This window comes from Gadus morhua, chromosome 2 (assembly GCF_902167405.1).
Source record: "Gadus morhua chromosome 2, gadMor3.0, whole genome shotgun sequence".
NCBI lineage: Eukaryota > Metazoa > Chordata > Actinopteri > Gadiformes > Gadidae > Gadus > Gadus morhua.
The window spans coordinates 13,282,833-13,299,859 of record NC_044049.1 but is presented as its reverse complement, the minus strand read 5'-3'; the positions used below and the strand labels follow the sequence as shown (position 1 = coordinate 13,299,859).

General features: G+C 44.5%; 1 protein-coding gene across 1 annotated transcript; it reads right to left on the bottom strand.

Annotated features, from left to right (window-relative positions):
- Positions 1-957: 957 nt before the first annotated feature.
- eftud2 (elongation factor Tu GTP binding domain containing 2) lies at positions 958-16,512 on the bottom strand. The gene is made up of 28 exons (XM_030344063.1): positions 16,354-16,512; positions 15,856-15,958; positions 15,483-15,648; positions 15,120-15,198; positions 14,904-14,979; positions 14,725-14,790; positions 14,588-14,623; positions 13,593-13,683; positions 13,419-13,501; positions 12,973-13,139; positions 12,347-12,471; positions 12,158-12,221; positions 11,958-12,048; positions 11,120-11,255; positions 10,741-10,868; positions 10,229-10,422; positions 9,871-9,982; positions 9,628-9,768; positions 9,316-9,417; positions 7,888-7,970; positions 7,460-7,546; positions 6,231-6,357; positions 5,795-5,882; positions 4,847-4,965; positions 4,363-4,457; positions 3,915-4,068; positions 1,985-2,092; positions 958-1,636 (listed from the first exon to the last, which is right to left on the bottom strand). The coding sequence occupies exons 2-28, from the start codon at positions 15,955-15,957 to the stop codon at positions 1,541-1,543; spliced, it is 2,916 nt and encodes a 971-aa protein (XP_030199923.1). The 5' UTR covers position 15,958; positions 16,354-16,512; the 3' UTR covers positions 958-1,540.
- Between the last annotated feature and the right edge of the window lie 515 nt (positions 16,513-17,027).

Sequence of the window (17,027 nt, the reverse complement as noted above, 5' to 3'; positions counted from 1 at the left end):
AGCCTTTATCAAGGCTCGAGTTCTGCTATCCTTCACCACCATTAAAAAGAGAAAACAAAGGCCTAACCTCTGTTCTCAAAAAGGACAGTAGCGTGGCATTCGTCCTAAAAGGTCAAAGCTTCCCGAGCCATTGCCGACAGCTTCCCCTACCTTCTACGAACGTCGCCCAGCCCCTGGTGCTGTCATCACTGGCCGTTGTCAGGGGCCAGCAGTGTGACCCTGTCAACATGAGACTGTTGTAGGGCCCTCCTGTCAGGACTGACTTTCACGTCAGGTCAGCATAATTTGAAGATAGCCAACAGTGACTTCAGTGTTGTCAGAACAATGACAGTGGTTTCTAAACAAGTCAAGTTCAATCATGCAACACTTTTCATATGACAGGTGCGGGCTCAATAGGAAATTATGCTGGCTTCAATAAAAAATTAAAATGCATGCGTTTACTTTTTGTGAGCAGCTCAATTGCCCCCTCCTTCACTGCATTAATGGTTTGTTCTGGACTATGTTCATGCTTAAATGGCCTTTACTTTACCATCAAGTGTCAGTTTGATGAGCTATTACAATCAATTTCCAAATCTACCCATTTCTGACATAAGAGGTGGGAGTCCTACCCAGTGGATGAACTGTAGGCGGATCTATCCATCATACATCAGGTTGACACTTCCACTGCTCACCAAATGGTAGATTTAGAAATGGCTTATGAATGCGTATCAAATTGCTCTACCTCATATAGATATTATCAACAGGGAGACTTTCATGATGGCACATGCAAACCGATACTGTCATATGTCTACATGTTCTGAATAATTAAACACCAATTCTGTTCAAGTTTCCGATAAACTATAATCACCAACACTGTCACTAATTGACTCCAACCATTTCTTCACCACTTTAAAGTGTATCACTTCAAATTACATGTTCCAAGAGGAATAGGTCTAGATAAACAGAGCAGACTTGATATACATGTTTGAAAAGACATATCCATTTTATTCAAACAGCTTCACAAAATTCATTCATTATTAACATCCCATTTCCTTAAACAATAAAAAACATGTATGGTTTCATCAAAAGGTGTTTCTATAAATGAAGTATTTATACAAAAATAAAAAAACAAGTCATAAACTGCATAAATGGAGCTGGACATGTCACATTGAGCCATCACTAACAGTTTGAGGACAACTGAAACGTCTATCAGTAATAAGGGCTGCCTGTTTTTCACCATATTTAATTGAAACATACAGTGAACAGGGGGTATTTAGACAAACATTAGGTCACTGGCTAACCTAAAGTTTGCCATCATAAAACGGAGACAAATCCCCAATGAGGAAAGTCACCCATTGGAATGGGACCCATTGGAATAGGTCTTCAAAGACCTAGTCTTTCAAGACCTATGGGCCAGGCCCCTCCTAATGGGCATTCCTTCCAAACAATTGCAGTGACGATTATACAGGGAAAAACGTGAGACGTGGCTGCTAAGTGTGACATGTGGCTCTGCAGTGGTGGATTTGTGGGGGGGGGGGGTAAGCCCCCAGGCACCGGTGGCTCACATTGGATAGTTGAGCACCACGTCCTGCTTGGCCAGCTCCAACAACATAGGATCGTCGAAGAACTTGCTGATGCTCACATCCTCGCTCAGGCCCTTGGGGGGGGGGGGAAGACAACAGGAGGTATGAGCTGTAGACCCCACTTTAACTCTCTGTGATTAACACTGTAGGATCTTAAGGAGGATGCTGTTGTTCTGCTAAACCAGCCTGCTTTCTCTTTTGTTCAATGGGAACACAACCCTGGCCCCGAGGGCTGGTAGGAAGTGAAAAATGTAAGAGGAACAGGATGTGTTTTTCCACCAAGAGTTACCACATAAGCCGAATACCAAGCTACAGTTACGGGGAACACATTGTAGTTTTAAAACAAATTCAAACGCATACCTTTTCAATCAGGCATAATGAGCAACATGTTTCAGATGACGTGCGGTGCACTTGGGTCTCACCTTGCGCCTACGCGTCTTGATCATGAACTCTCTGGCCAGATGAGGGGCGGGCTGGGGCTCCAGCGGCCTGATAACAATGCTCTTGTCCAGGGGGTCACCGGGCACAATCTGGAGGGGGGGGGGGGGGCAACGACACACAAGGTAGGTTTATATACAGTATCAGACATGACGGGTGCTCTCCAGTCATCGGGTTTGATTCCCGCAAGGTCTTGTCGGGCCACGCGTGGTGCCAGCCTAAAGGTGGTGACACGCAGGCGTTTGTCAGGCCCGAAATAGCCTAGCTTTCACTTGGTTCGTCAATCAGAAGTCAGATTTGTTTACTCCGTTGGTAATGACACAGACAGCGCGAGGAGGAAGGAGGCCGCAGGTTTTGGTCGTGTGATCGAAAGACATTTCCATTAGCGAAAAACGTACGCATGTTGAGGTTTAAGCACACCGGGTAACAGGAAATAGTTTCATCATCATTAACTCAACACAGCCTGCCTTTCATATCATACATGCTATGGATCGATGTAGGAGGTGGGGGATGGCACGTCTGGTTTGTCGGAACTTGTGAACAGTTGGCATAATTTAAACGGTAAAAGACTCAAGACCCTCTTAAGTGACCTTTCAAAAGGTCCCATGGCATGCTACTTTATGGAGGTTTTTCTATAGGCGTTAGTAGGCCACTATTACAGTATTTGAAGACGTTCAAGAAATCCAGACTTGGTAGAGAATTACAGCCACTACAAGCTAGTCCCACAATGAGCCTTCTACAAACGTGCGTTTTTTTAGAGGCGGGTCAAGGTGGAGGATGGGGGTGTGGCCCTGAGCAGCTTGCGGCCACGGTACCATGAGCTAGTGTTTACAGTGGATGTATCGCAATGGCTCGGATTCATAATATCATCAGGAGGCGCACACAGCTTTTGGCCATGTTCTGTAAATATTCTAGAACACTCCGGGAGTCCTGGAGCTCCAAATCAAAATAATATAATATATAGATATCTATATAATATATATATTATCACGGCCAAAAGCTTTGTGCTCCTCCAGAGGATGTTATGATTCTCAAACGACTGCGTCGGGTTCTCCGACCTCTCTGGTTCTTCCACGTCAATCTGAAGTCCAAATTGAACCACGACATGGAGGAGAAAGGGATTGTTGCCCGGGATTGTCTCCCCCCTGACCTCCTCCATGTCGCGGTTCAATCTGGACTTCAGGGAGTCAAAGCCAAAGTTCCTTTCCCCCCAATGCCTTCTCAACAACGGCCGAGATAACCCCCACTACGAGTCTCGTAATGGAAGTACCTGAGACGTCAGAGAACCCGACGCAGTCTAGTCTTTACACCAAATGGGACCTTTACGCAAACCTTACGCGTTATGCACCATAAAACCAACAGCAGAACGTTTATCCAAATAACAAAGAAGTGGACAAAACTTGCGTTACAGTACACACACACACACACACACACACACACACACACAGTTCAAATTCTCATGGCGGGCAAAGCAGAGAAAGGGGAGTTAACCTGGCCCCTTATGATGACATATGGGGCCAAATTCCAAAGCGGCGGGTCGGAGCTTTCATTTTACAAAGGCGGAGCAGGATACCTAGTGCTCGTTTCTAGCCACTGGAGAACCATAGGCAGGCTAGAGGAACTCATACTTCTGTTAGAAAAACTCATAAAGTGTCATTTTCATGCCATGGGACCTCTAAATAAGGGCCATTTGAGACTGACCATTAATAAAAGATAAAAATACAGGAATGGCACTTTGGATCAGGGTTGGATGAAATACTAGGGGGACAGATAAGAGGATCAATGCTTACAGCTAATTCCACGAAAAACATTAATTTGTGAAAGGAGACGAGGAAAAGGTAGCAAGGATCGGACCGCCGTCAGCACGAGGACTGGATACAAACGTTCACGACAGCAGCTGGTTGGATGGCCTACCTGCCAGTGATGGAACACCGACAGGGCGAAGGCCTGTCCCTGTGTATGCGTGCGGAGGTCCGTCTCGAAGCCAAACGAGTCGATGGCCGGGATGAAGGCCTTGATGGTGTAGAGGGGGGAGCCGGGGATCGGAGCGTCCTGGGTCACATGTCCTCTGTAGCCACAAAAAGCAGCAGACCTCATCAAAACCCAATTCAACAATATGAGAATTTTTTTTTATCCATTTATTTAAGGTGTATTGGTAAAGTCCTTGAATCAAAATAAATGTAAAACCCTTTTTGCATTAGCATGAACCATGGGATGTAATTTGTAGGAAATCAAAACAGTTGATCACGTATTATTGGCTATAAACACCTCAACACTAACTCTCTGCATGGAGTGCGAGAAAATGCAATATTCGTGATTCAAAATCTCTGCACGTTGTTAAAATGCCGTTGTGGGGACAGACCTTCTCCGGGCCAGCACCGTGTACACAGCAGAGACGCAGTCGGCTGGAGCCTGCACCTCCACAAAGTAGTAGGGCTCCATCAACCTGGGGGTTGCCTGCAAAACAAGGGACACCCCACTAGTATCACGCACACCCACTATGGCAACAACATGGCAAGCTCGGCATCAATGATTTATAGTAAGAGCCGCTTTGGATGTTAAGAGATAAAAAGGTAAGGAAGGGGAACAGGGCAATGAAGGAAACGCTTGAAGAAGAAGAATGATCTGGCACCGCAATTAAAGTGAAGGCATGTCAGCAATATGGCCGCCCCAATCAGGGTAATGGAACGTTATGGGAACCGAGGCTGGAGGGTCGGGGGGGGAGGTCAGAGATAGTGGGGGAGCTAGAGAAAGATGACCAGTGACGGGAAGAGAGAAAAATATAAGTGAGCGAGAAAGAGGAGACCACACACACACACACACACACACACAGGGGCTGAGCTCACCATGAGGAAGGCGGAGTACACCACCCTCCTGGCGGTGGGGATGACCTGACCCCCCCCTCGGTGCAGAGGCTCCTGGGCGATCACGGCATCCAGGATTTTGAACTTCACGTTCCTGATGGCTGGATAGAGAACACAATGGCTTGTTTATAGACCTGCTGGAGCCTACACCACCGCCACTCAGTACTTTATAAACACCCCCTTAAGAGTGGAGGGGGTCTTACTATAGCTGTTTTCAGACATGTCCTCTGCGTTTTTACATTTCAGAGAATCTACCCCGAGGGCGATTCAGACTTGATGCTTTATATAAGGACGTTGGTGTCATTCAATATCAGAATAACCTATGGTTGGTTTAGGGGGGTGGGCTTGCAAGGGGCTGGATATGCAGAGGTGCTAAGTGACCCCTCTCTCTGTAGTGTTTTGGTTTAACCACCGACAGCATGGAGGCAGAACGGTAATTTACATTTACTCCAGAAAAAAAAATACTACCTCAAGGGTAGTATTTCTTCAGGAGAATTACAGGGTGCAAATGTCCGGATATGTTCTTCAGACATACGGCCCATCAGGAGAATATCAGGAGTATATCAGGACTTGCACATGTCTGAAAGCAGCTTATGTGAGGTTTTTAAGTGGTACAGCTACCTACTTAACATATACATGTGTACTTTGCACCAGGTAACTAATGGAGTCTGCCAGACCTTTGGCCGTATCTTGAAGAGGGTTGTCTCAATTTATGACCAATTAAAAGGACATCAGGAAGAAGGGTCCATGTCTGAACTGCAGAATATTGTCTTTGGATGTGAATGCATGAAACCCCAAAGCATTTGTTGTGCATTCTCTATGCATAAGAGGGCTAGTTGTGTATCATCTATGCATGCCTTGCCAAATCGTGTGCGAGTTTGAGTGATGCGTGTGCTCGTGCGTGTGCATCCTCGTGTGAGTACAACTTACGCTCATCACACAGCGGGCCCTCCCTGGTCCCCCACTGGAAGCCCTGAACGATGCTGTCTTTGACGGAGCCCAGCAACGCCTTGTCAACCTAAGGACAACACACACACATGCAGGGTTGGAGGAACCTTGTGTCGACACATACACACACACACACAAAACGTGTGTGGAGGGCAGATCATTTCTTAGTAGAAGAAATACTTCATTGTATTTAGTATACAATTGCGTAAATACTTCATACACACTAGTAGGCCATTTTTTGTCACGCTATCGCATGATAGGAACATGATCACCCTCAGATTCTCCGGACTATACATTCCGGGCCAGGCCGGGTGAACCCTGGAGAACCCAACCATGTGGCCCACGTTACGACCCCAGACCCCAGGCATGCCGAGCGGCAGACGCCCGGCTGAGTCCCCCCGCGGTGGGGGCACCTCACCTCAGACGGCAGGGTGTCGTCCACCAGGATGTTGGGCCCAGTGGTGTCGGGGCCGAAGGCCCAGATGGACCTGGCGGCCAGCAGATCCCAGTCGTACTTGGTCTGGAAGAACTCGCCAAGCTTCTTCCTGCCGTCGCCAGGAACAGGAAGCAGAGGAGAATGGGTGGTTGTTAGGACAAGGTTGGAGCATCATGTCTGCCAAGCAGTTTATCAAGATAGGTTAACCCAGGGAGAGGGGGGGTGTTAATTGAAGAGGAGGGACAGAGCAGGGAGAGGGGAGCCTAATGGTGAGTGATCTCACAGCATCGCTACAGGCACTATATGGTAATCAGAGAGAAGCCAGGAGGAGAGCGTCCCTGTATGGGAGGCTAACCCTTGTACAAGTGCAAAGGGAGGTAGAATATAATTTAATGACTCGACTGAATCGACTTATGTCGCAGTACCATTCCGAGATAACGTATGGACACACACACACACACACTTAATAGCCTATGCAATCATGGCAAGTATCATGGCAATTAACGCTCAACTGCAATATAAACTTATTTTTAGAACACACCGCGTGAACCCATGCTAGGGTCTGATTCATGATTGGATGTTAGTTTTGATTCAATCACGCATAATTGGCTAAAATCGTTACGGCCCAGTTTTTTGACAGTTTGACAGTAAGCTTCAAAGCTAATTTAGTGCACAATATAATTCCCATGTATTGAGTTGGACTAGAGTAGGGAGTTTAAGGACAACCAAGTGACACTGAAACGGTAGGGGGAACACAAGTTGGGCCAATTAAATATCTACTGGAACCAATTACAGGGAAATATGATTGTTCACACTTCGTTAGTCATTAAGAGGTGTCAAAGTATCGAAACTTTAGCTATGCACGACAGGTAACGAATAAAAAATAGCTCCCCGAGTCATTACGGCTTGACAAATGGCTGCATCGTTCCACTCTCAGAACTGTTTTAATGATTCTATCCCTCGTGTATTAACATGGAGACATTCCAGTGTGAAATAGAGATATTCAGAAGTTTCGGAAATCCGTCTGAAGAGGTAGTCGAGAAAGTGAGTCCAACTGAATACTGCAGAACAGATATGATTCGAGGCAGAAAGACCCATTCCCAACCAGGCTGCATCTCGTCGTTGCTGGCACCCTTTGGAGAAACCGGAGGTCCCATCCCAAGGGGTTACCTCTGAGTACACAAGTCCTGGTTCAAGGGGTCAGACCGTACCTGTTCCAGGTGATCTGCACCACTTCGTTCTCTATGTCCTCCGCCAGGCCCTTCTCCAGGGGCTCTGCGATCATCGTTATCTTGTTCCTGTGATTGGGAGTATCAGGTGTCAGTCATGCTCACTCCAGACGCTCAGGACAGGAGCAATCAGTTACTCCACTGCAGATGTATCTTTCATTACTCCACAGATGTTTTTTTTAAAGACTTTTATTACCGTATACAATCATTTAAAAAACGCACCAAAGGGCAGTTTCCAGTTTTCTAAAACTGCATGCACAGATTTCTATACAGCTCAGCAAGTATTGCAAACAATATAGCTTAGAGCAAGCTTTGTTGGACATTAGAGAAAGAAGCAACTACGATAGTGTTTTGATCGCTGGGTTAGTGTTGTTAGAGGGTTTCATGGACAAAATGGTGGCGTTACTCACTTCTTGTTGGGCGTTTCAGCAAAACACTTCAGCGACGACGTCTCCACCACCGTTTCACAGAAGGTCACAACGGGGTCAGCAACCTGTCGGCAAGCACAGATTTCAGAGAGGTAGCCGCATTTCAGTTTCCCAAGGAAACACCTATAGAACTAGGATAGTTATATTCAATATAATTAATGTTTGGGTATTACGATCGGTCGATCCAACAAGTGTCCCAATGGGATTAATCTCTTGATTCAGGGGTGCAAACTGGTGATCACCCAAAAAGGTGACAACATTTTTTGCAGAAAATAAAGAAATTGATCATTGTTGTTTAAGTGACACATAAAAACCATTCAGGGATGTTAATACCTAAATATGAAGGAGAAAACAAAAATAAAAACCAAGTTGCATCCTTTAGAATTTTTTATTTATCTCAGTGTTCGAAATCCAGCTAAAACCATAGATTCAGTGGCTCTTAAAGATGACAAGCAAACCTTATCACCCCATCCTTCTATAAAACAGGCTGCTTACAGTGATGCGTTCTCCCCACTGCCTGGAAGTGGAGCTAGCAGTTTGGACGAGCCAACGAGTGGCACGAGACAATCAGAGTTTAGCAGCAGGGCGAACGAAGGCCCTACTCTGCCTCTTATTGGCTAGTTGTCTTAGATAACTTTGATGAGACATAGACCGCCCGCGGATCTACAAAATTCACAAGGATGCCCGATTTGACGTGATGAGTTTGCAACCGTGTTTATGGGCGGATCAAAAATGAAAGTATGATTTTAAATAGGGATGCACCGAAATTAAAATTCTTGGCCGAAACCGTAACCGAATATACTGAAACAGTTGGCCGAAAGCCGAAACCGAATGTGGCTTTGGCTGTTTTTCATTCATTTTGCTTTAATTTTTCACCATGGCATAAATCAAACAGTTAAATGTCCTTTATAAACATTTTTGTCTTGCTTATCAATCAAAATAATCTATTACAAATTTGATACAAAATATTTATTTAATACTGAACGTTTTCTAACATTCCAGCAGACCTTATAGCAAGAATTTAAGAACAATGTACCTTTGAATAAATGAGTAAAACTTTTTTTTTGTGTTTTTTTTCAGCCTTTTTACTCCTTCGGCCGAAACCGAAAATTATGTTTTGGGCCACCGAAAATGGCCCAAAACATAATTCGGTTTCGGCCGAAGGAGTAAAAAGGCTGAAAAAAAACACAAAAAAAAAGTTTTACTCATTTATTCAAAGGTACATTGTTCTTAAATTCTTGCTATAAGGTCTGCTGGAATGTTAGAAAACGTTCAGTATTAAATAAATATTTTAATATTCGGTGCATCCCTAATTTTAAAGGTTGCAGATAGAAGGTAAATGAAACCTCAAGCTGCTGGGCTGATAGAAACCTAGGCAAAAGACAACCAAAAACATAGAAACCGACCGACCTTGATGTCAATCTCCGAGTACATCTTGCGCAGGTCGTGCATTACACAGTCCAGGTACAGCTCTCCTGTCCCCAGAATGACATGTTCTCCAGACTCTTCCACCTGGTGAAGAAGGCAAACAGGATAAACATGCATGATAATGACAGAACACTTACCCACCCACTAAGACCACCAATAGAAACGTCTGCAGCTGAATGTTTAATATTCTTTATACGTCCCAAATAATCGTGTCATATCCAAAGGACACCAACGCTGAATATATTTCCTTCCTGGGGATGCAAAATAAAATGGCTGTTGTTTGAACGCGTGTACCTTTGTGGTCAGAGACGGGTAGCTCTTGTTGACCTTCCGGAGTCCGTCCAGCATCTTGGGCAGTTCCGACGGGTTGACGGGCTCAACGGCGATCTTGATCACCGATGCAGTGTTGAACTTCAGCGGCCTGAAGATCTGGGCCTACACACATTTCAAAAGGGAGGTTTCAAAAGGGCTCAAAGCAATGCTCTTTGATCTCGATCTACATGGGGTGTTTTTCCAAGAAAGTCTTTAGTGCCAAACCTCTTCGTTGCCTCTGGGCTCTGTGATGGTGGCGGTCTTGACAATGGGCTGGTCACAGCCTTCGATGAGCACCCAGTTCCCAGCAGGCACTCGGTTCACCTCTATCTGGTACCTGGGGTGGGTGAAACCAGACAGCTGGTCAGACCCTGCTTTGTTTTAGGTTGACCGTTCTATGTAAGACCATTCGGCCATTTACCACCCTCCTTAATGTGCCTGGAAAGACAGATCTTTTTCTCTCTGTCCCATCACATTGGAAAAAAAAACATCCCATAAATGTTCCTACTTGTTCAAGTAATATCGCACTCAATGTGGTGATTTAGAAAAAAAATTGGCATTATTGCGCAGCCCTAGCGTCTACCTGGCCACAGAAATCCAGAGGCGCCCCAGGGTGCAGACCTGGGAGTCCTCCTCGTCCTCCAGGGTGTAGTTCTCCCCCAGCACCTTGACGGGCTGGCCCGCCTGGATGGTGCCGCTCAGCACACGGCCGAAGGCATGGAACTGCACGCCGTCCTCCGTGCTGTACATCTTGGTGGTGTGGCACATCAGAGGGCCCTGCAGTGGGGGGGGTGGTGGTGGAAAGTTTAGGATGTGTGCGAGAACGACTGTAAGCCGTTTAGTTTGGCGGAGAAAGTTGGGAGGGCGAAGTAGGACATTCCCGCTCGTTTCTTTTAATTATGGTCCCGGGAGGTGAAAACGGCACATGGAATCGTGGCGCACAGTACACTACGTCGTCTTGTGGCAAAGGTTAGCGGCTCGCTTGTGTCGAGTCTCTCCTGCTCGCCCAGTTATGGATATATTTCTGCCTATCGGCGGTTTCAGCGTCACCCGCCCGTCTGCACACTATTAAGCCCAATCAGTGGCGTGACTCACGTCAGGGTCACACTCCAACATGGCCTCCCCCAGGTCCGAGTCCAGACTACCGGCGTAGCTGTGCTCTATCTTTGCTCTTGCGCCCTCCTGTGGCGACGGGATGTGCTGTATGCACATGTCCACCAAGCCTGGAGGGGGGGGGGTATGCAAAACATGGAGACATTTATTTAACAGAATAATCATCACAAAAAAATTATAAGAAATCAGAAAAAATAATACATAATTAAGTTGACCATGTAATTCAGTTCCACTTAACCATACATCACCTCTTACAGTAATAGTGGAACCTCCACCCTTTAAACTAGCAGAGGCTAAAAACAAGCATTTGCAGCTACTTTCCCTTGGTGGCGTGGCGACCCAGCGATCCAGAGGAGCTTACCCGTGAACTCTCCGAAGAAGCGGTTGCAGACCAGCCTCAGCAGGGGTCTGATGTTGAGCTTCAGCTCCTCCTTGGTGAGGTGGATGCCCAGCTCATCCAGCACCCTGGGCAGGGAGGTGTCCACGTCTCCCACCACCTGCAGCGGCACAAGAGCCAGGAAAGAACCACCACAACTGATTAGGACTTTAACCTCTGTTAAATACAATACAACATATTTGGTGTATATTGTGATTTCAGAAAGATGCATACACACACATTCATTCAAGTGTATCAATGGGCCAACATGGCCACTGTGTAGCATTGCTTGGTGTCATATTAAGCTGTAATGATTCCTCAGACCCCAGTGATTCTAGTGCCCCTAACAGCAAAGCAAGGGATTTGTTAGAGCAATTGTTGCTGATTTGTAACAGTTTGTTATTTGAATTTACTGTAACAGGTGCCGAAATCTTTTTATGGATTTAATGCAACTGTTATAGGTAATTGCAGAGACCAAACTAACAATTTCGATTTATGCAATGAATTAAGCAGCCCTTATTATTTGCAGAATATAAAAAGAATATGCACATTAGAAAAGGTACACTATATTTAGGCTACAAGGTAGAATAGCGTGCACGTGCCCCACAAAGTGAATCTAGAAATAACATGCATAATCTTTCTTTCTTATCCATCTTTCCTCCATCAACCAATCGACTGGTCGTAGAGTTGGTTGACAATTGCCCAGTCCTTTCATAAGTGATATGACTTGACACACGCACACACACACACACACACACACACACACACACACACACACACACACACACACACACACACACACACGCACACACACGCGTCTGACCTGTGAAAGGATCTTGTAGAGGGGCTCCAGAACAAACTCCACAAAGCTACGCTGGGAGTTACTGGTTGGGGCCTTCTTGGTAAACTTCCGCCTGTAGAGGGAAATTCAAATCAAACAAAAGATGAGGCCAGAGAGATGGGGAGGGCAACGAACCAGGTGGATTTTGAACGGTTTGAAATCCATTTGAACAAGTGACTGACGTCTTAGGGTTGAAGTAGATGTCTCCCCAGAGTCTCTTGGCAAAGTCGTTGTAGTTGACGTCACCTGCAAAACCAGAACAAAACAAGTCTTCACAAACAGTAAATATACATTTGAATTATTCAGAAGGGAGGGTTGGTGAGGGAAAAAAGACAGATTCAACGTTGAGCATTGTGAAATAGTTCTCTCACCGTAAGTGTCTGAGTAGATCTTGGCGAAGGAGCCAAGGGTGAAGCAGGTAGAGTACTGGGAGCTGGCGAAACACACATTCCCCAAGAGAGGAGAGATCACCAGGTTCTCATCCGTAGAGTATGTGCTGAGAACCAGGAACAGACAAACACAGGCAGTCAATAATGAGCTAGCTCCATTTGATCTGCAAAATGTCTCACCTTCAATAACCATCTGAAGACACAACCTAAAACATCTAATGAACTGCACTTGGTTTTCAGCTCTTACGTTGAAATTAAAACACACTTTGTTGAGATTCCAGAGATGTAACCATTATGCAACAGACAAGTATTTTCCAATTCATATAGCTACTTTGCAGTATTTTTTTTAAACTGCAAGTATTATTCATTTAATTTCTTAAATAGGGACCATGGACAGCAACTGTCCCAGAATTAGCTAGAAATCGACGGTCCCTCGAGATGAAAACTTGATTAGGGAGCATTAACTGTCGGGTATCTGCTTAGCCTTAGAGACTACAATAATGTAAAACAAAAATGAAAACTGCACAACCAGTAAATAAATTCCACGTGACCTTGAGATGTGCACAGCATATTTTTTAAACGCTCAATTCTCAAAAGAGAATAGGTACCTAAGCAGGCCGTTGACCTCGTCCACGATGTGCCTCAGCTTGTAATAGGCGTCTGTGGGTGGCAGCTTGAGTTCCACAATGAGGCGGTCGATCTTGTTGATGCAGACGGTGATGGCCAGACGCTCTTGTACGGCATGCTTGATCAGACGTTCTGTGTTCAGCATCACCTTGAGAGCGGGGGGAGAAGTGTTAACGGTCATGCGTTTACCCACCACCGCTTACCATGCCGCTTTTCGTCAATAGGTAAAGATAGGGCGTAAAGATAGTTAGGGGGGAAATGGGACTTTCTATTTACCGGTTATATAGTCAGACTCTTAAGCAACCAAAAGTACAATACATTTTGGACACATAGACTCAACTAGTGAGTCAGGGTTTGGCATGATGGCAGGTTGTGGACATTGGGGTTCGTCTGGGAGGCCAGCCCCTCAACCATCCGGTGGACTTACTCCCTCGGCTGCATCGATGAAGAGGACGATTCCGTCCGAGATGCGGATTCCGGTCGTCACCTCATCTGAGAAGTTGACATGACCTGCGAGGGTTCGACAAATAAGTGTCAGATAAACTAATCGTACGGTTAAATCCCCTGTAAAACCACCGAGCTGCTTTAGAAGGCACTGTACCTGGCGTGTCCATGATGTTGAACAGGTAGGATTTGCCTCTGGAGTCCGGCAGCACCATAGTGACAGGGGTACTTTTGATACCAACGCCCCTCTGGGGAGAAATAAGGTGGTCAGGTTAGCAATGGAAAAGAAACACATTTTGTAGACCTTCATTTACAACCAGACTGACAACAGCTATGCAGGTCATTTTATTCCATATGCATGATTGAAAGTAAATACTCCGCATCCTAGATTACAAATGGTACAAATTGCCATTTGACAGCAAATGCAACACTAAAAACTTATTTTTGTACGTATTTTTGTTCTGCACAAAATATTCTGACATGATAAAACAGTCAATTAGAATCATCTCAGAGCATCACAGTATTCTTCAGCTTTATTGAGTTGCAGTGCAATACTGAAACGTATGTCACTTATTGCGCGATTCAACCAAGCGTTGCAGTAAGGTTAGGTGCGATTAGGTGTGGTATGGTTCACGTTTCCAGCGCCAAAAGTGGGCGTGGACGGACCTAGCCGCGATGAGCTGTACCTATTTTCAATACTTCACCGTTGGGGTTCCTAGCGTCTGAAAGGATGCCAACAAGTTGGAGATACACGCGCCGTCGTTTGATTATACTGTCGACCAGTCACTACCGGGTGACAGGTGGAAAATAAACAAACACAGTACCCGCAATGTATTTCTGGATGCAAATGCTTAGTTTATTTAAGAAAATGCAGTCCTTCTTGGACATCCTACATTGTTTCTCTTTGTTTAATGTGTCGCATTCTTCTTTTTCATTGGATTTATTAGTAGGCTCAACTGTGTTGGGCTGCTGTGATGTCACGATGCTTACGTAGCTGCCACAACCATCACCATCCGGCTAAAACCCCGCCCTAACTTAAGGATACTGTCGTTGGGAGAAACGCAAGACGTAACTGAGCCGCACCTACCGGACCTCATCGTACCGGACCTAACTGCACCGCTCGGTGGAAATGTGCCATAACATGTCTCTTACCTCTTGTTCGGTGAACAGGATATCCGTGTATCGAAGCTGCAAGAAAAACCTTTATTTAGCAACCATAACACCACTTTCAAGGTCAACATAAATCAAAACTAAAACACATGATCATTAATGGGGGATAAGCAACTCACATCCACGTCGTCCCTCTTCCTGATCTCTGGGTGAGTTTGTTCGATCAGACAGTCAACGAAACAAGTCTATATGAAAACACAATGCAAGACATTCAGTTTATAAGCTCACTATAGACGGGGCTGTAGAAATATAAGCCGTTGATTAAAACAATAACAGCAATCAGCAGGTTGGGTCTGACCTTGCCATGGTGCAGATGGCCGCAGAGGGTGATATTACGAATCAGCTCTGGACTGTCCATCAGGTCAGCGAGAAATCTGTGAAACACACAATCATTGAATCCGATCTTATTGAAGAAACCAAGAAAACTGCAACGTCGAGTGAGAGCATTGTGCCGACAACATGTCTTTTTGTGCAGTCCTGTTTAATTGAGAGAGCAAGCGTTTTGACTCCTTACTCCATGTCATAAACAGTCTGTGGTAGCTCCTGTTCCATCAGAGTGAACTGCTTATTCTTCACAGGTTTGATGATGGGCTCTGAAAGAAGCAGATAGAGCCAAGCGTTACATAATCCATTCAGTGAGACCGTCATAAGGGTCATTGTGTCAATGGTAATGTGGATCATTCACAATGAATACAAATATTTTATATATTATCTTCCTCTTGTTCCTTAATTGTAGCACTTGACCTTGTCCAATTAATTGTTTGATTAATTGTTGTTTCTGAATTTCTGGGTTGTAACTTGATGTTTGAATGCACTTATTTTAAGGAATTTGGGGTAAAAGTGTTAGCTAGCTAGTGCTTTTTATTGTGTAACAAACCTGTGAGAGGTTGGGTATCTTCCTCCTGGACGATGGTCTCCACCTCTGGCCCATAGACTTCTTCCGCTGTAGGATAATACTTTTTATCCTCGTGCAGGACCACCTCCATCCCAGGAACGTCATCTTCAGCATCAGCCGGCTCATCTTCGTCTTCATCATCATCGGGCTGCATTGGAATCGGACGACATAAGTACTTCAAGAATCCTTGCAGTAGTGTCAACATACAAACCGATATAGCAGCAAAATAAACATTGATACCACATAACCGTAGCACAGGAAAACATTCATATAAATGAATATACCCTGTGCATATTCATTGCTAACAAACATCAGCAATCACTTTAAAACAACAATGTCAGCATAACTAACACACCTCATCCACATCCCTGTCGTCTGCCTCAATATCATCGTCATCATCAGAATCCAGCTCCGGACCGATATAGTTACCAAACTCGTCGTATAGATCCGCCTCCATCCTTTAAAGCCGATCAGAGAGATGTGCTCTATCGTATGAATACTCAGGGAAATCGACATCATTAAATTCAATTGACAATGGCTTATGGACAAAGTGCAACGTTGAGAAGGTCAAGAAACCACTAATTAATGTTATGAACAAGCTATCAATCTAGCTGTGAAGAATTGTGTAGCAATGTTAATATAAGAAGTTTACGATATTGTCTTTGAGCACTGTATCTAAAGACAATTCCCATATGATTGCATTAGCACGCTGACTAGCATGCATGCTAACAAGCGTTACGATGAATGAGTTCTCAAGCAACGTTTCAGCTGCGTTGCTACGTCGAGGAAGTAAGAATACTACAAGCAATAAGGCTCTTACTTAAATAGAGAAAGCGCGCAGCAGAACACTCACCTTAATCTTTTCAATTGCTCTAATACAACTTAAATTCGGAAAAGGGACGACTATTTATTTACAATATTTAGACTATCTGCTGAATACCGCCATGCGGATGAAAACCTTTCCGTTTGTTTTTCTTCTGCTACTTTGTTAAGGATTAAGGAAAGCGGCTACTGCCCTCTACCGTTTGGGAAGATCCAGGAAAGACAAGCTAAACTGTGTTGGTCCTCAAACAATGTCATGAATAAATACATGAATAGTTATTTATAGTGATCACTTGCTCATTCATTGAGTCATTAGATCTGTATAATTGCCACTGAATAGCATAAACTGAAGTGTGGCTATTCATATTTTCTAATTAAGTGCTGGAAATATTTTATTATGATACAATATTTATTATAAATTAACGTAGTATATTATTATGATTGATGAGAAAGGCTATGTCCCACTTGGTAGTATGCAAAGGCTAAGTTACCCTAAATGTATGGTGTTTATAAGGGCTGTATTTTCGTATTATTTGATAAACAATAATCGAATTAATGGAAATAAGACAAAGGAATTTCATAAATTCTTAAAGACATTCATTTTCTGTCAAAATAAATAAAAAATATGCATATATAGCTATAAATCTATATATTTACATAAAGATATTTTTATATATGTATCTATTTATCTAGATAGATAGATCG